Raw genomic sequence first — 19,818 nt, forward strand, 5'->3', positions numbered from 1 at the left:
TTCTGAGTTATCTCTATCGTTGTAACAGGTGGGTCTTCATCTATGAATATATAGGGTTAGCTTTTGATTATTTTTTTGTACTTTGGGATCTCACTCTTTAGGTTTTTTTTTTTTTACTAATTTTTCCAACTCCTAATTTAAGTTTGAGAAATTGATGAAATTGAGATTTGGAAGTAATAGAATTACGACATTGAATGAGATTGATGAGATTTTTAAAAAGTAATGAACTCTAGTAAATGAATGAATGAGTAAAGGATTTGAATAATATAATTAATATAGTTTAAGTAATGAATTATTTTATTTTTTAATTTGTCATACACTTCTAATGCTTTATTACTAAATTATTCTTAAAAACTGCTAAATTTTATTTTTTCAGCATATTAAATAGATATGAATTTTAAAGCTAATAAGTAAATTATTATGTAAAAAAAAGTGGTATTAATTAGAAATGGATGAAAATAGTAAGTCTATATATGTGGGAAAATGATAATTTACTTCTTTTTTTTTTTGTTTTGAAATAGTACTTATAATTTATATTTAAAAATTATTTTTTATGAAAAATATTGTTTAATAAAATAACTTATGTTTCATTATTAAATTCTAACTTAATAAACAATCTTAATAAAATCTTTTAAAATGTTTAAAAAAATTATTTTCTTTAAAATTATTTAATTTTTTTAATAAAAAACTATTTTTGATCGATTAAATGTTCCAAACATTAAAATTTAAAAAATAATTTTGTTTAAAATATTTTTTTATAAAATAAATAGATAAAGATATTATTTTAAAAAAAATATTTTAACGGATTAATGTAAAATTTAGAAATTTCCAAGAAACAGAAATTGGAATCCAAATTCAGTGAATTAGAATAAGAGTAGTAGAAGTAAGTAAAGTAGTGATTAGAAATTAGAAAACCAATTGATCCTTATCGAACCGAACGTTTTGCTTTTGTCTTGTTGGAAAATGAACATGATCACCTGTCATGCATGCAGCAATGTTTTCTTCCTTTTTTTTCTTAAAAAAAAAAAAAAAAAAAAAAAAAAAAAAAGAAATTCAACAACAGCTTGAAGTATAAATACCTGTCTCCTTGTCTATTAATTCTCTCAAATTTATATTTAGAATATCTCTCTCTCTCTCTGAGAAATCTGCTAAAGGCTATGTTCTCCAGCATGTTGCTTTGTTCCATGCATTCCAACAGCTCAAGGTAATTGCTGCTCCTAATTTTTCCTTTTCTTTCTTTCTCTTGCTCTCATGTTTCATTTCCTGCAATCTTACATGACCAATCTGCACTTCTTCTTTTTTTTAACCTTAAGAGCTTAATTATTTTAATTTTAGAGTATTAACGAGGAAAGAATTGAAAAATAATTCGACCAAAAGTTTCAAATTTTAATCACTTGATTTGGCCATTTTAAGTACCGATGGATTGGTCTTAAAATTTTTTTTTTAATATTTCTATATATAAAATTGTTAATATATTTTATTTTTAAATTAAAATTAAATTATCTTGTTTGAAAATATTTTTTATCAAAAGTATTTTTTTTAAAAAAATATTTATATTTTCAAATATAAATTATTTTCTACCAATTAAACCTAAAATTTAGAAGTTTTAAAGAAATGCGTTTATTTTTAATTATTGATCATAATTTAATAACGTATCGTTTTTTTAAATAATATTTTAAAAAAATTATAATCTTTCATGTTTACTTGTTTAATTTTATTGGATTGATCTATAAATTATTAATTTTATTTTAATTATCTTCAATAATAATATGTGTATTTAATTTTAACGGATTTTTTTTTTTTTTTTTTGAAATGGAATTTTAACGGATTCTTAAAACCCGATTTCAAGCTGCTATTAAACCATGACGCTTTGCAAAATTTGTAGAACTTAAAAATGAATTTTAAACAACGGCATGATATAGTAATGCCTACAAAATATCATTCTTAAAAATCTAAAGAGTCTATTTAATCCCAATCAATAATTTATTTTTATTATCATTCATGAAAAATAATTATAATAAAATTACATAATTTTAAATTAGATTAAAGTATAGAATATAATTAAAAATTACAAAAAATAAAGTTTTGAATCTTAACTGTAACACTTTTCTAGTGACTTATAATACGAATTGCAATAGAATACAAGACTTGAAAATAAAGTTCCGTTACAAATGAGTATAGTTAATGATTATATTTCTAAGTTTATATATTTAAATGGAAAGCATTTCAAGGCTTAACCTAGTGAAAAGTGTATTCTGTAATCTTGAAAGGTTTAAGGTTCGACTCCCCAACCCCTATTTCAAAAAAAATATATATATATTTAAATGGAAAATTATTTATAATCGATTATAAATATATATTATATTAATAATTATATAAAGCTTATCTATATTTTCATGTTTATATTTTTATGAGTAACGAAATTTCACTTGGAAGAAACCAGTTGTAAATTAAAGTCGAAAACCTCCCAATCAAAAGAAGCTGTCTGCGCTTTACCACGTTGGTGGCACTTTCGTAATTTCACACACGTGTATGATCCAGACAGCGAGTTTGCATCTAAAGCACTTGCCAGAATCCAAATTAGATATTCCTCTACCCACGCTCTCTTCTTGTCTGAGCACTAACTCCAATGATTTCACTGAATCTTGCGTTACCGGTTCACTGGTAAACGGAAGACCGCTTCTCAGTCACTGATACCAATTTGCTGGTGCCCCAGGAAGAAGAAGAAGCAACAGAGCCACCAGAGTGACCTCGAGATTGAAGGCAACGACCTTGGATTGTTTTATTCTTTTCCTTTCGACAGAGAGCCAGCGGTCGTCAAGTCACCGAGATTCAATCTACGATCTGATCACATTCCCAGGTCTGAGCTCCCCATCTTCCAATTAAATCATCAAGTGAGCGTATCTTTTATTTCCTCACTTCTTTTCGTACGTTTTGCAGCCGCGGAGAGCTGAAGCCAAAGAAGAAAGGAGAAATGGCTAACAAAGTATCGAATTTCTCCGACCTAATCCAACGAGTGGCTGCTTCATGTTTGCTCCACCCGCTCGCCTCTGCTAGGCAGGATTCCGGGAATGTAGCCGATGTGTACGAGTACGAGACCGACGAGCGGGAGGACTTTGAGCAAGAAGAGGAGGAAGCTGTGGAGGAGGAGGAGATGGAAGAGAAGAAAGGGAGTGTGAAAGGTTGGGATCACGACAAGAACAAGAACAAGAACGCAATGGTGGCTATTGAGAGAGTGATAGAGATGGAGATGCTAATGAATGAAGTTTTCAATTCAGTTTCGGAGATGAAGAGGGCGTATGCGTGTCTACAAGAGGCGCATTGCCCGTGGGACCCGGAGAGGATGAGGGTGGCTGACGTGGCAGTAGTAGGGGAGCTAAGAAGGCTGGGTGTTTTGAGAGAGAGATTTAGGAGGTGCGTCAGTGTTGGTGGCCGTGGCGGGAGAAAGAGAACTGATGGTAGCGGAAGTGTGGGGATGTTGAGGGAGGTGGTGGGCCCGTATGAGGCTGCGGTGGAGGAGCTGCAGAAGGAGGTGAAGTCGAGGGAAGTGGAGGTGGAGAACTTGAAGGAGAAGCTGAAGAACCTTAGCACCAGCCTGAACAATGGGAGTGGAAAGAAAGGGAGGTCTCAATCAAAGAGGAAAGTCAGCTGCAGTCTGGCTGCTCAAGGTATACTAGCTTTGTCTTTCACGACTACTATGGAATTGAATTAAAAGGTAAAATAATTGAGGGATATATCTAAAATTTCAATTAATGTAACAGTTGCAGCAGCACCAGCTCCAGATCTTTTTGAAGCAACGATGAACCAGGTGAAAGAGTCCTTAAAGTCCTTCACGTCGCTTCTCTTATCCCTTATGCGCGCTGCCCACTGGGACATTGCTGCTGCTGTCCGCTCCATTGAAGCTGCGGCTGCCACCGTCAACCACTCTACTGCGATATCATCCACCAATATAACCCACCATGCCAAGTATGCTCTGGAGTCCTACATTTCTCGGAAAATCTTCCAGGGCTTTGACCATGAGACCTTTTACATGGATGGCAGCCTTTCCTCGCTTCTCAACCCAGACCAGTTCCGCCGTGACTGCTTTACTCAGTACCGTGACATGAAGGCTATGGACCCCGTTGAGCTCCTAGGAATCTTGCCAACTTGTCACTTTGGGAAATTCTGCTTCAGAAAGTACGTTGCCATAGTTCATCCAAAAATGGAGTCGTCCTTGTTAGGAAACTTGGAGCAACGCCAGCAAGTATTGGCTGGTAGCCATCCAAGGAGTCAGTTTTATGGTGAGTTCTTGGGGTTGGCCAAAGCCATTTGGTTGCTTCACTTGCTGGCATTTTCGCTCGACCCTGCACCAAGTCAGTTTGAGGCAAGTAGGGGAGCTGAGTTTCATCCACAATATATGGAGAGTGTAGTGAAATTTTATGGTGGCCAAATTCCAGCAGGTCAAATTGTGGGGTTCCCTGTTAGTCCTGGATTCAAGCTTGGAAATGGATCAGTTATCAAGGCAAGGGTTTATCTAGTTCCCAGGACATGAATTATTTGCAGTTTCGGTTGTAGAATGCAATCTCTGTGCTGTAGGATGCAACGGGTTGATTGGTTATCTCACAAACTTTTCTTCTCTCGAGAAAACTTCTAAGACGTTCTAGAAGAGAAATGTTTTGCTAGTTTTAGTCGGGATATATAGTGAGGTTACTGGTACTAAGTTCCGAATAAAAAAAAGATTGCTGGTACTATGTCGTGTAATGATGAAGTTGTGTCGTTTCGGATGGGAATCCTTGGGCTATTTGTCTTAAAGGCATTTGTTCTTCAGTGTATAATTAATTTATTACTTATTCAAAGTATAGCAGTTCAGGTTTTTCAAGCTTCATCTTTTTAGTTGTTATTCTTTAATTAAGTACTACTAAGTTACTGACAGTAAACAAAAAGTGGAATTCATCAATGGCATTTTGAAAATACAAATAAAAATTAAATAAGCATTTAAAAATTGTATTACTCAATAGACAACATCCTTGAAAAGAATCCACGGACTATGAAATACCAGTGCACTTTTTAAAATATTTCTAAATCACCTTTAATGAAGTTCTTTTTGAAAAAATCAAGAAACTGAATAAATTGTGAATATTCTGAAGTTGAAACTGATTAATATCAAATCAAAATCACACAATCGAATAAGGACTTGACAAATAAATCGCAGAAATTCAAAAGACAAAACTAAAAAAGTTGAAGAGCTTAAAAATGGATTTTGCCTTGCTAGTCCAGTCCATTAACCACCGTTAAAATTTAGTAAAACCATTCTACAATGTATGGAGAAAGAATAAAAACAAAACACACTGAGCAAATATAACAAAGTATTCTACAATGAAGCTCAATAAGTAGTTCAGATTTGAGACTTTAGTGCCTATAACGTGTTCGTGTGTATGTGTGAGAGAGAGAAAGAGAGAAGGCGGGGGGTGCCGGGAAGGGGGTGATGAGCGATTCAGGGTATTAAAAACAGAGGAGGACTGGTTACGAAGAAAAGAGGACACGGAAGTTGCAGCCTTTCACTCGGCTAATTGGGACCCGCTGAAGGTTGCGTGTAAAGGGAGCGTTGCTGGTGTTCTACTGCTTATTTATTTGTGGTGATTGTGATTATTATGAACTGCTTCAGCTTCAAATTTCGTGTTCGTTTCGTTTAGCACGTGTTCATTCCTTAATAATTATCAAGTAGTTATTTGTTAATATTGATTTTACTTGAAAAAGAATTATATTCAGTTCTCTCTCTCCCTCTTATATTCGGAACTAATCCGTTTCATTTGTTAATATCTCGCTCATCTCTTGTCCCGGACCGTCTTTTTCTCCTCAGTTCAGAGAGCGAGCTTTGAGTTTATTTAAATAACAATGGTTGTTTTTGTTTTTTAGATATGTGCGTTTGGGTGAGGGATTTTTCAATATGCAAAATTTATTTGTGTGTTTGTTGTTTTGTATTTTTACCTTTGCTTGTTAGACTTGTTAGTTTGGACAATGAATCGCTCGTTTCTATACACTAAAAACTATTCAGTTAAAGTTTTATGGAGATCTTCTCTTTTATTTTGTCTGTCCGTGTTTATAAAGAATTAATATTTTAAAATATAATAAAAGATAAATTCAAAATATATTTTAGTAAATTTATCAATTCTTTTCTTTTTTCTTTCTCTTTTATCCTTTATTGATATATAATTGTCGTTTTATACTTATATTTTCTTATTATAGTTATGTTGACCGTACATATGAATATATTATTTTATTTTAGATCGTCAAACGGCTATTTAATTTAATCCGATATCAGATTAACACAATTTCGAATATCACAAAATTTATTGTCTCATGAAATCAGAAAAATAAATATGATTAGGTCTACCATATATAAGTTGGAGTTCAATCAGACTTATTAAAGTGCAACTTAAACCTGCATGTGAAGCAGACCTATATATTGGATTTTGGTAAAGTTAAGACCTACAAATTTAAACAGAGTAATATCTAAAACCTAATTATCATTAATATTTATAATGGTTAAAACCTCCTTTATTCAAATTTACAAATAGATATTGGTAGCATGTGAGGCATGATTCCATTAGTTTAAGGTATCATAAAACTCACAACTCCCTGCTTGTTTGGTTTTCTAGCCACCATTGTCTCTTAGGTTTCTCTCCTATGGTTGCTCGGCTTCTAGTTTTGAATTGTAGCCATGGCCACTTATTTTTTTTGGACTACTTTTATACTTTTGAGATGAATATATGTTAATTTAAGCGATGATATAGAAGTGATGTTGACGTGCTAATTTTAGTATTTCCTATATTGCAATTAGATATTAGATATTTTTTACACTTTTATATATATTTATTAAAATATTGTATTTTGACACATACTCATATTTTTATATTCGATAAAAAAAAATTACTTCATTTTTCGGATTGACATAGGCTCATATCTTTATGAGATGGAAGCAATATCTTAATTAAAGACAAAAAAACACTCTTAATTGATATATTGTTCGTAAGGCATGAGAGAGGGTAAAAGCTCTCTCATCTTTTTGATCTCACATCCGTGGGATGATCTTTCTTCTACTTCTTTCTATGTCCTAAGGGGTCTCGCGAGCTTAGGAGGAGGACAACTTATTTGATTTGGAGTTTAGGTCTTTTTGAGCCACGTAAGGACTCATTTTGATACTTCCGTTTGCTGTTTGGTTGTCTCTAGTGGCCATGGGGTGGTGCTGCGAGGCTAACGGATGTTTGGCTTCATCTTCTACCCTTGCTGGATCATGGAACTTTTGGGTCAAAGACCCACTGCCCAATTAGGGGTTTCTATAATTGGACTTGGGCCTTGTTACAGTGGTGGAATGTAATGTTGTCAGTTGGTCCTGTATGTTTAATTTCATTTCAATGAACTTTTATTTTGGAAAAAAAAATATCATTTTTATTTATAATTTATAAAAAAATATTTCCAGTAGTCAGTACTCCCTTCTTTTTGTAACGATAGTAGTCGGTACTTAACCTTTAAATCTTATTCTCGCTTCATATGCTTACAATTATTTTTTAATACAATAATTTTTTTTTTTGCATATTTAAATGGAAAATATATTTTTTAATCAAATTACAAGAAGATAGGAGATTGAAAAAGTTGAAACTGAAACTTCCTAAATTCATTATAATTCATCTGCCAATGCAAAAATGTTATCTTTCAGTAATTTCTCTAAGCATCATGAAAATACAAAATGTTAGAAAGTCTTAAAGAATGTATTTAAAAAAAACTATTGATTAAAAAAATAATAATTTTATGATTTTTTATATTTATATAGTCTTAATTTTTAATTTTAAATAAAAAATTTTAATTTTTAAATTTATTATAATTATAATAATTTTTTAAATTAATTTTAATTAAATTTAAATTAACTTACACAATATATGTGATTATTTTTATCATATAAATAAATTTTAATTTTAAATAAAAAACTCAAACTTTTAAATTTGTTATAATCCTAATAATTTTTTAAATTAATTTTAATTAGATTTAAATTAATTTATATGATATAATTATAATAAATATGAAAATTTAAATTTTTTAATTTAAAATTAAAAATTATTTATGTGATAATTATCTCATATAATATATTGTGTAAATTAATTTAAATTTAATTAAAATTAATTTAAAAAGTTACTATAATTACAATAAATTTAAAAATTAAAAATTTTTAATTCAAAATTAAAAATTTAAATTATAAATATAAAAATTTATAAAATGAGAGCAAATAGACATTAAACTTAAACACTAGGCGCATTCCCCTATGGAAAACGGGTGCATGATAAGAACATCAAAACGGCCTTATACAATCCTTCCTCCTTCATGGACAGTGCGCGGTGTGGCGGGAACACAAGTTAATTCCACCAGCATCCCGCCCAATTCCAATTGCGCGCGTTTTTAATCAAATCCCACCCTCAACTCCTTTCCCTTCTGGCCCTCTCTATTTCTTCTCTGAACACAAACCTCTAACCCTAATTTGACACCTGAAAGAGAACAAGAAGATGTTGGAGCTTAGACTTGTCCAAGGATCCCTTTTGAAGAAAGTGCTTGAGGCCATCAAGGACTTGGTCAATGATGCCAATTTCGATTGCTCGTCGACGGGCTTCTCTCTCCAGGCCATGGATTCAAGCCACGTTGCTCTGGTGGCTCTCCTCCTCAGATCCGAGGGTTTTGAGCACTATCGATGTGACCGTAACATTTCCATGGGCATGAATCTCAATAACATGTCCAAGATGTTGAAATGCTCTGGAAATGATGATATCATCACCATCAAGGCTGACGATGGCAGTGATACTGTCACTTTCATGTTTGAAAGTCCTAGTATGTTGTTTTTCAATTTTATCGCTTTTTCCTTCTTTTTTTTTAATCATTTAAAAAAAAAACTAATTAGGGTTTATGGAGATTGGGATCTTTGCTGTTCTGATTGGCTTTTGCTTGGTTAATTTGTGACATTTTCTAGTACCTTTTGTTTGTTTATTTATCTGCTGTTTTCTTGAGGAATTTGGGGATTTGGTTATCTGCTAAACAAGATTATGATTCTGCGTATTTATTGGGCATTTTCTATTGACAAAGATTGTGCTTTATTTTTTTGCTACGAATATGTTCTTAAACAGAAATATAACTGATTTAAATCTCTAAGCGTGTAATAATAATCAGTGGGCTTTAAGTTTATATTGCGGCGAGAGTCAGCAACTGGCATTTTCTCTGCGACGTGCTGAAACTTGAAACTTTTAGGGCTTTTCTTTCAGTTAAGGTTCCTGGTTAAGGGACGTTTGCTTCCTTTTCTTGTTGAATTATAGTTCTACATGATCAAAATTTCTAATTGATTTGATTTGGCATGGATTTTGCTATTCAAAGAATTCATGCTTTCAATTAGAATATAATGTTTGCAAGAAGTGAGTGAACATTTTCAATTAGAAATTCAAGAATTTCAGTTAAGATCCCCCAGTTATTACATATGATTATTCTGTCTGGTTGTTACTTTGTTCTGCATTAGGTACTCAATATTATCTCTTTAAGTCAATTGATAATGATTTTGACTCATTGAGCAGCTCTATATTTGTAATTCCTGCATAAAACAAGAAACTGATATTTGCTTTGTTTGTTTTCACCTTTTTAATGAATTGAAGCACAAGACAAAATTTCAGATTTTGAGATGAAACTAATGGACATTGATAGTGAGCACCTAGGCATTCCTGAGGCAGAATATCATGCTATTGTCAGGATGCCATCAGCTGAGTTTGCAAAAATTTGTAAAGATCTTTCAAGCATTGGTGACACTGGTATGTCAGAATATATTTATCTATGAGATCCATAAGTTCTCTAGATATTGCTTCTTTATTTCATTTATGTACTTTCTAACTTGCTAAAACTTTGGTTGATATACGTGTGTAGTTGTGATCTCTGTGACAAAGGAAGGTGTAAAGTTCTCCACGAGAGGCGATATTGGCACTGCAAATATTGTTGTCAGGCAGAATACTACAGTAGATAAGGTATTCTCTTGTAACCTTTTATCATTACAAATGTGCTGCTTGAAGCTAGCAAAAAATTATTGCAGTGTTTTCTATAGTGGATTTTCTTGATAGCTATTTTCTGTTTGTTTGCTATATAACAATATCATGAGATGGCTATTGCTGATTTGTGGACTATATAATCTCACAGCCAGAAGAAGCGACAGTCATAGAAATGAATGAACCTGTGTCATTGACATTTGCATTGAGGTACATGAACTCCTTCACTAAGGCGACCCCTTTGTCAAACACTGTTACAATCAGCTTGTCTTCAGAGCTGCCTGTTGTGGTCGAATACAAGATTGCTGAGATGGGTTATATCAGGTTCTACTTGGCTCCAAAGATAGAAGAAGATGAGGATGAGACTAAGCCCCACGTTTAAATGGATGGAAGAAGGTGATGATGAGACTCAGCCCCAACTTTAAAAGTTTCAACTGCTAAAAAGTTTTGAATTTGTGCTTAGCGTGTTTGTTACTTTAATACTTTTGTCATTGGTTAAATAGACACCCATGATATGTAGTTTGTAGAATTATTGAAGTTTTTAGCGTTAGAGGTTTTTAAATGTTCTGCGAGAAACTTTCCCTATTTCTATATATGTTCATATGTCCATTCCTAGTTGTGGCTTAGTTCTGCTTTAAGTTCCTTCTGCTTGTAACTTTTTTTAAGTAATACCAACGAGGAATAAGCAACGGCTGGTGTTTTTGGTTTGCGTGACACCAGGGAAATTTTACTGAACAACCCGAGTGAGAGAAGAGTACCCTGTTGGGCTGTTTGCTACTATTTTTTTGAGGTGAATGGTTACAAAAATGACTTGGATAGAAAGAGCATCTAGGTCTCTTGCCATGGCACATCAATCCGAACTTGAATTCAGTATTATTGTGCTATAGGGCTTGAAAATGTCAGAAATTTTGAGATGCTAATAATTTCATCCATTGCCAGGAATTTGTCAAATATAATGAAGTTCCACATATGGTGCGGCAAGTGAGTTGCACGCCAATTGCCAGGCACCAGTATAGAAGAATACAAGTCAACTACCACTTAGGGGAGAAAATTGAATCAATAATGGAGCAAAAATTATCTTAGCATAATCTTCCTATCAATAAACCAAAATTGTACCTTTTGGTGATCAAAATTTTGTAAAAAGGGGGAAAAAAGAAGAGCCAAGTTGAAGGGATGAACATTCCACCAACCTCCAAATGAGATGGACTGATTGCCCAGAAGCACTTGGCTGAGAAAAAGGCCTTACTTTATTTGATGGTTCCCTAATATTAACTTTAAGAATTTGAAAGAGGTCAAGTTATAGCTTGTGACATGAACTTACTGCCCAAGTCAAAGCCTGCAACTGCTGAATACATCTTCAGTTAAATAAACATCAGAAAAAGATGGAATCTATATTTGTATTGCCTGCATGATGTCTCATTTGTACCTTTTCTTGGCTTCATTGTAGAGAATGACCCCAATTACAGTTATTGAGTATCCAAACATACCAGTCACTGATACAGGATTTCGGAATATCAAAATTGAAATAACAACTGCAACAGCCCCTTTTGCATTTCCCAGCACCTGGAAGACCCAGTATATACTTTTATCAGTGTATATATATGGATGAATGAAAATTAAAGTCATGACTAGATATAGATAAATATAATGCAAATGGAGAGGTTTATGCAAGGTTTATTAAGAGGAAAGAGAAATTGGGATTATGCAAGAAACTCAAATTCTCAAATAGAGGATAATGTAGGCTTGGTGTCCCCTTTTGCAGGTGCAGTTCCATCCCAACTTTTTATTATAAAAATTTGGATACATATTATTTATAGCAATAAGTAAATAGTTTTTTGGTTTCTCGCATGAATTCAACAATTCATTAGAAACTGATTCCCTGAATTGAATAGACATTGTCCATCGTGTCAAAAACCAAGAAGAAACTACATAATTCGAGTTTATTTATCGGGGTAAAACCTTTAACATCGAACTGATTAGTGCAAATTATGAATATAAGAGTGTGTCTCATGAGAAGAGTAGCTAAGCGGAGTTCATGGGGAACAGAGGCTAAGCCACTGGGGAACGAGCCAAACCACATAGCATAAACTCAACTCCTTATTCGTAAACAATATCCCGCTAAGTTGCTTATATATTTCAAGGTGTGATGTTGGTATAACAGCATGATGTGCTGTCAATGGAAATGAAGCACTGGAAACGAAAATGCTTGAAACAGAGGGGTATGCACCTGGAGCGTCAAGGCACTGGTGTGTCTAGTGACCAAGAAATTGGCCAAATTCACGAAATATGCAAGTGCAGAATTGAAGGTCAGATAGAGTATAAATCGCTTATCATCCCTGGCATGGGCAACTGTGATCCCAAGCACATCTCCTTCCATAAAAATTGTTGCAGGAACAAGGCAAACAACAGCTACAGGAGCCATGTACATTAATAGGTTCATTGAATGGAGCTTTTCCCTGTTACAGCCCATTCATAGTATAAGCAAATACACAACACAGAGTTCAAATTTTGTTTAAGTAAAGGACTCATTACATTACCCTTCAGAAGACAGCAAGATCCCTTGAAGCACTGACTTGAGTGCACGTGCTGCTGTTGCACCAACACACACTATAAAACCAAAGAGATGAAAACTTGGTTCTCCCTTTGGTCATGCAACAAGGGAAAATCAAAACCAAGATTATTAAATTCTCTTAATTTTCCAATAATTGACAATGATATAACACTGGACTTTTTAGCAATTTCAAAGACAATATTGGCAAAAATATCACAAGAAGTAGATTAGAACAAACAATATTAACAAAACAGAGGATTAATATCAGCAGATGTTTATATTTTTAAGAAGAAAAGGTTGAAGTTGTTACCCCACTGGCGATGACAACACCAGTAACAACAGGAATAAGAGTGACATAAGTGACCCAACTCTCCCTCTTCAGTGTCATTAAATATGCAAACACAGCAGTGAAAAAGGGAGTAGTAGCCCCAATAGCCTGATTAAACGACACCGGAAGATACCTAAGCGAGATATTGCCAGTGACAACCGACAAGCAAAAAATGATCCCAAGTGCATATATCTTTAAAAACTGCACTCTTGACCTCATCGTCTGCAAAGGCACAACCTTGAGCCATGTAATGGCAATGTAACTGAGCAAAGAACACGACATCATGTGACATAGGGTGAGGAAAATTGGGTACTTGAATCCGTAGTTGCTGAGCAAGTATTTGTTTAATAATAATACTCCAATGTTTGAGGAGTACCATGCTGTTATTAGCCCGATCGTGAAGCTACGACCCATGTTATATCTCTTCGAATCTGATGTGTGTAGAGGGAGGAGAGGGTCTCAGCTTTCGTTTTACATGGATCGTGTTTAAGATGAAAATGACAGAAGAAGGCAGATCTGAAGACAGATAGCCATTAATTATGTATACATGGGTAGTGACTAGAGAGATCTTTATTACAAGGTTTGATGGGATTTTGAGGTATAGGAGAAGGAAGGAGAGAGAGAGAGATTGGATGGCTTTGAGGAGATAAACTCGCAGAAGAGTTTCTGCTATGTTTGGAATTATCATTTACGTTGATAAAAAGAAAAATTGCATTGGCTTCACGCATATTTGATAGTATACCATTAGATTGCCTTGTTAATACTATATCATAACTCCGATTTTCGGTGAGCGAACATAACGGAAAATAAGAAAGTCACATAGAAATTTATGAGTTCGAATATATTTTTGTGGATCTTCCTTTATTCAGAAAGAGTTATGAGGAGAAAACAACCACACACGAGTACAAACTCGATTACAAATCAACAATGGCAGACAAAAATAACAATCACAGTACTTTTCACTTTGCGCACTTTTTTACACTTTTTTCACACCCAAAACAGAAGAATGTAGCTCCTTAAATAGCATATTCAACGACCTTGACCCCAATGTAAAAGATTGAAAAAAATCCCTCAGTTCTTTTAAGCGAAGATAGAAAAACAAAACACCATCGTTCCTTTTAATCCTCTCAGACGTTTCGAGTACTTTAAGAAATCCTTACGTTAGACTTTTCAAGCATTTTGAAGAATCCGTGCATTCAGAATTTTCGAGCATTCTGAACTTTCGCATCTGGGCTACTCTTGTCCTTGTGAGTCCTCAGGCTTCTGGGCTACTCTCGCCCTACAGCCTTTCGGGCTTTCGAGTTTTCAAGCCTTAGTGAATCTTCAAGCCTCTGTCCTTTTCTTCTTGCCTTACAAGCTTCCGAGTTTCGAGCTCTCTTGGAACCTAGCCTGCTTTAACGAGCATTCAGGCTCTCCCAGCCTTGCAAGTATCTCAGGCACTCTAGCCCTTCTCTCATCAGGCTTGTCTTGCTTACCTTGCTTCTATCAGGCAGGTCGACCCTTTAGCAAAACACCTCGTCAACAGTTTATCACACCTCGTTACAGGTCTAATCATTTGCCAGGCCATTTATAGGTTATCTGATCTCTCTCTATTTTTATCCAGAAGTTTCTAACTCTTTTGAAGAATTCGAGCATCAGACCTATAATTCTCCACCTTATTTGAACTTCTTCAACTCATGTGAATCCTCGTCCCTTCTTTGATCTGACCCTCTTCATTCTTCGATTTGACCCTCAACAAGCTCAACGTCCTTTTGAACTTGTTAACCGGTAAAGTTTTGACAATGTCTTTAGATATCAAATATCTGATAAAGTACAATCTGACATCTATGTGTTTGGTTCTTTCATGATGTACGTTATTGTTTGACAAACTGATGGCACTCTGAGAATCACAAAATACCTCTACTATCTCTTGTTTGAACCCGAGATCCTCTATCAAACCGTTTAACCATATTTCACCTTTAATGCTTTTGTTAATGCCATATACTCGGCCTCTGTGGTCGAAAGAGCTATGACATGCTGCAGTCCGGACTTCCAACTTACAACATTTCCTCCAATATGAATACATACCTGGACACCGACCTTCTTTTATCCAAATCAGTTGCATAATCAGAATCACAAAAACCTCTGACCTTCAAATTTGATTCTCTAACATAATTGAGTTTCAGTTTCTGTGTACCTCTGATATACATGAGTACCCATTTTACAGTATTCTAGTGATCTCTTTCTGGTTCGCTCATGAATCTGCTGATAACTGCGACTGGATAAGCCAAATCCAGCCTTGTTCCGATTACCCCAAAATACCTTGGGTTACCGCCTCTGTGAGTAACGCTTCAGGAAGTCTCCAAAAACAAAACAAAACCCATCTGGAATCTTCATAGAGAAACATAAAACTACACGTATCTGCCCTGTGTTTAGGAGTGATCTTTACACTAGGCGCGCTTCACCCCGTGCTCCTTTTGTTTCTGCTTGGTAGGGCTTCCGAGCTTCGGGCGTCTTCAGCTTTTGCGTACTCTAAGCTTCTGTGCAACTCTGCCTGTCTTGCGAGCATCCCAAGCTCACCAGCCCTTCCCAAGCTTCTAGGTACTCATGGCCCCTCCGAGCTCCTGGCACTTCTCTGGCCACCTTGAGCTCCTGAGCTTGCCTCAGCCTCGCATCCACATGATGCTTGTCCCCTCGGCAGCTCGTCCCACCAACAGCTCATTCCGCCTACCTACTGCGCGACTCATCCTGCTTGGCTTGGCAGGTTGTCCCAGCTAATTCGGCCTTAACAGGCCATCTCATCTGCCAGACACCAAAACCTTGCCCCACCTATAAACTTGGTCATGACTTATTGATTTAACTTTGGTTCTTCAATTTCAACCTCTTTTGCAGATGTGAAGGCAAAAGTCCTAAATCCTAAACCCTAAACTCTAAACCCTAAAACACAGTCTTAGCCTCATTATATCTTAAAGGGGGGGTTTGATTTGCAAGCATATAATCACTAAAATCTTCTTACTTGAAATCCACCATTCCCTTTGCCCTTTGTCCCTGTTCCGCATCTTCAGCATTCTCAGATTCATCATATGAAGAGATGCCCTTCTCTTTAGATCCTGATGAACTCTCAATTCTTCCCTAAGGAACTCCACCTTGATCTTTAGTCCTTTCACTGTTCTTGATCTGCAATGTAGAAACCTGAAGAATAACAGTCTCCTTACCCGAGATTTGCCCTGTAACCTTTTTCTCTTTCCCTTCCTGCAGATCCTTGAACATTTATTCTTCATTGAATCTGACACTTCTGCTAATGACACACTTCTTCTCCTTTAGCAATCAGATCCTGTAACCCCTTTTCTTGCTCTTGGCAATGGTTTACCTTGATCTGTATGGATGTAAGCCACATAACCAAACCTCCTCAAGTGTGAATAGGAAGGCTTAGTCCCTAACCACATATTCTGGAACATTTAACTCTATACCAGTAGATGGCGACTTATTGATTAGGTACACACATGTAGATGTAGCTTCAGCCCAGAAGTTTTATGACAGATCCGACTCACTGAGCAAGCTTCTGACCTTTTCCATTATTGTCCTATTCAATCTTTCTGCAACACCATTCTGCTGTGGTGTATAAGCACATGTTTTGTGCCTCCGGATTCCCTACTTCCTGCAAAATGAATCAAACTTCTGATTATAGAATTTAAGACTATTGTCTGTTCTCAACGTCATGATCTTCTCTCCTGTCTGATTCTCCACTAAGCATCTCCATTCCACAAACTTTTCAAAGGCTTCATCCTTTGTTTTTAAGAAAAGAATCCAGACCTTTCTCAAGTAATCATCAATAAAGGAGATGAAATACCGATACTTTGACAGAGAAAAATGGATATTTGGTGATCCCCATAGGTTTGAGTAAATGTAGTCAAGAATTCCTTTTGTTTTATACTTTCCAATCTTAAAGGACAACCTGTGAGATTTACCAAAGATACAATTTTCACAGAAACTTAAAAATGATATATTAGTACCTTGAAGCAGACCCTTTTTTATCAGAGTCTTCATTCCCTTCTAACTCATGTGTTCAAGCCTGCTGTGCTAAAGGCAGGTTTGATCTTGAGTAGCCTCGGATGGATTTGCTTCGCCTGAAACCGTTTTGCCTTTTAAAACGTATAAACCTTTTATCAGCTCTCCTTTCATGATGACTCTACAGCCTTTGACAATCTTCATTATGTCTTTCTGAGCCTTGTACCAGGCCTGTAATTCAAGTGCACTAAGAGAAATAAGATTTTTTTGAGTTCAGGAATATACCTCACTTGAGTTAACATCACAGTCGTGCCATCATGCATCATGATCTGTACTATTCCAACTCCTTTGACATTGTAGGTTGTGTTGTTTCCCATTTTGACTCTACCTCCATCTCTTTCTTTAAATGTGGCAAACCATTCTTTTCTTAGGGTCATATGGAATGTGCAGCCTGAATTAAATATCTACTCTTCTTTAATGTCTAACTCAGTGGTGGACAATACCTTTAAAGTTTCTGCAGTCAAAACTTCAGAATCTTGCATATTGTTGTTTGCAATTGCCGCTTCACCTTTCTCATTCTGAGAAGCCTTCTAATTGTTTTTCCTCAAGTAGCAGTCCTTCTTGAGATGGCCTTTCTTGCCACAATACCAGTACTCGACTTTACTCTTGGACTTCAATCTTGCCCTTGTTCTTGTTGTCTCTATGCTCAGATCTTCCCCTTACTACTAGACCTTCACCCTGATTTCTTGTACCCTTTTGAGCATTGAGTTATGTTTTTTTGGACCTTGCTGCAGTATTCACCTCTTCAGTCGTGATACTAATTCTTGAATACTTTAGAACCTCTCTCAACTGTTCATAAGGGGGAGGCAAAGGATTCAATAGATACACTTCTTGGAATTCTTCCTCCACCTGAACCTGAAGATTTTTCAAGCTAGACATCATCTTTTGGAAAACATCTAAGTTCTCCTCAATGGTCTTGTCCTCGTCCATCTTGAAGCCCGAAACCCTCTGCATTAGATACATTCTGTTAGGTAAAGATTATTCCAGGTAGAATTTCTCCAAAAGTCTCCAGATTTCAAAAGCAGTCTTCTCATAAATCACTTTTCGTAGAATCTGATCCGAGAGACACAGAACTATCAAGTTCCTGACCTTCTTACTCCTTTCTCTTCTTCACCATTTGACCGACTCCTAAATCTCTTTCTCTTTGGACCTTGCTTCTTGATCTGATGTGATGATTGAAGCAGCCCCAAAAGATTTCAAAGTTCTGAAGTTAAAGAAATATTTTTTTTCTAGACTGGAGTTCTTGGTTTCTTTAATTCATTTTGTTCCTCAAAATTTCATGTTTTTGGATTATCATCGAGAGTATCTTGCAGTCCCATGATCTCGAGACTTATCTCGATCTTTTTTTTTTCTAAAGCATGAAATCTCCTCTACCACCAAATTTCTCAAGATTAAGTTTTTGCATTGTCGACACCATTCTTTTCTCGACCAGACTTCAAGAAAACTAACCGGTGACTAACTTTTCCACTCACAAATCATACTTTGATACCACTTGTTGCAAACCGTGCTCTGATACCATTTATTATTACTGGAGTTTAAGGCTCCAACAACAATAGTTTGCTTTTTATTTTTTGTTTAAGCCTCCAACAACAATAGTTTACTTTTTTTTTTTTAAATTTCATTTGCGTTGATTAATCTACTAATGAATCAAAACTTTGACTAATTAATCAAATTTCATTTATTATTATCCTCTATTTGAGGATGAATCTTAATAATTGGAAATTGGAATCCATCCATGATGAAATGATTTGTTGAAAGAAAATAAGATTCTCAGTGTAACAATATACTTGGGAAAGTTGTGCCTAATAAATGAAGGGCCTATTTTATTGATAAAAAAATATTAAATTTATTAATAATGATAATATTTAAAAATTAAATAATAAATTTTTTTAAATTTTATTTTGTTAACCCCTTTCATAAATTACCTTCAGTTAGTCGCAACTCCCAAACTACAACTCCCAATCTAAAAATAGTGAATTATGTAAAAAGGAAAGAAAATTTCCCTTCGCCAAAAAAAAAAACCTTTACTTCCCAATCTTCGACCTATATGAAAAGACATTTATTTTTTGATAATTTTATTATTTTCAATGAAGAAGTTCATTTTTTTTTCACTTGGAAAATTTTTATTTTTTTTAAATTAAAATCTTTTATAATTTTATAAAAATTTATTTAAAATCTTTTCGTACTCTTTAAATATTAGTATGATAGTCTATATTTTTTAAATTATTTACAATTTTATCTAATTTTAAAATTAAATTTAGTAAAAACATGCATAATCCTACATGTTAATATAATGGATATTTTTTATTTTAATAGACTACTTTTACGTTCCTGAATTATGTCAATGTTCTTCTATCTCTAAATTTACGTTCCTGAATTATGTCAATGTTCTTCTATCTCTAAAACTCATAATTTCACTCAATATTTTGACTCCATCAAATTAACTACAGATTCCTCCATCTAATTTCTGTTAATTATTTTATAAATAAAGAAAAATACCAGTAAATACATATAACTTTTTTAATTATTGAGTTATGTTAAAATTGAAACTTATATCACTATTTCATGTCCGTCTCCTTGTAGAAAAGGGGTGTAAATATGTCCCAAGAAATTTCATTAGATTTACAATTGACCTCAGAATCCAGGCTTCTAAAGATACCCAACTGCAGTAGATTAGCATCGTGGAAGCATAAGCCGTGATAAGGAGCCGGTGATGGTCGCAATTGCATGCTTAGAAATACAAGTGTCTGTATAGTTGGCTAATATATAAGTAGAAAATCAGAAATCAAAAAATAAATTTCTTATTCTAATGCAACCGCTATATACAATGAAATGTATGACCTGATTCT

General features: G+C 34.6%; 3 protein-coding genes across 3 annotated transcripts; 2 read left to right on the plus strand and 1 right to left on the minus strand.

Moving 5' to 3' along the window:
- The first annotated feature begins 1,124 nt into the window (after positions 1-1,124).
- On the plus strand, positions 1,125-4,858 carry LOC110618473 (protein GRAVITROPIC IN THE LIGHT 1). Its single transcript, XM_021761611.2, has 4 exons — positions 1,125-1,204; positions 2,717-2,860; positions 2,941-3,668; positions 3,762-4,858. Exons 1-4 carry the CDS (start codon positions 1,158-1,160, stop codon positions 4,529-4,531), a joined length of 1,689 nt encoding a protein of 562 aa, XP_021617303.1. The 5' UTR covers positions 1,125-1,157; the 3' UTR covers positions 4,532-4,858.
- Positions 4,859-8,409: 3,551 nt separating this feature from the next.
- LOC110620030 (proliferating cell nuclear antigen) lies at positions 8,410-10,681 on the plus strand. The gene is made up of 4 exons (XM_021763587.2): positions 8,410-8,853; positions 9,663-9,815; positions 9,928-10,025; positions 10,195-10,681. The coding sequence occupies exons 1-4, from the start codon at positions 8,535-8,537 to the stop codon at positions 10,423-10,425; spliced, it is 801 nt and encodes a 266-aa protein (XP_021619279.1). The 5' UTR covers positions 8,410-8,534; the 3' UTR covers positions 10,426-10,681.
- Positions 10,682-10,987: 306 nt separating this feature from the next.
- On the minus strand, positions 10,988-13,683 carry LOC110628334 (probable sugar phosphate/phosphate translocator At3g11320). The gene is made up of 4 exons (XM_021774956.2): positions 12,905-13,683; positions 12,581-12,684; positions 12,271-12,499; positions 10,988-11,606 (listed from the first exon to the last, which is right to left on the minus strand). The coding sequence occupies exons 1-4, from the start codon at positions 13,334-13,336 to the stop codon at positions 11,460-11,462; spliced, it is 912 nt and encodes a 303-aa protein (XP_021630648.1). The 5' UTR covers positions 13,337-13,683; the 3' UTR covers positions 10,988-11,459.
- Positions 13,684-19,818: the final 6,135 nt, after the last annotated feature.

Source organism: Manihot esculenta, chromosome 1, assembly GCF_001659605.2.
Source record: "Manihot esculenta cultivar AM560-2 chromosome 1, M.esculenta_v8, whole genome shotgun sequence".
NCBI classification, from domain to species: Eukaryota; Viridiplantae; Streptophyta; class Magnoliopsida; order Malpighiales; family Euphorbiaceae; genus Manihot; species Manihot esculenta.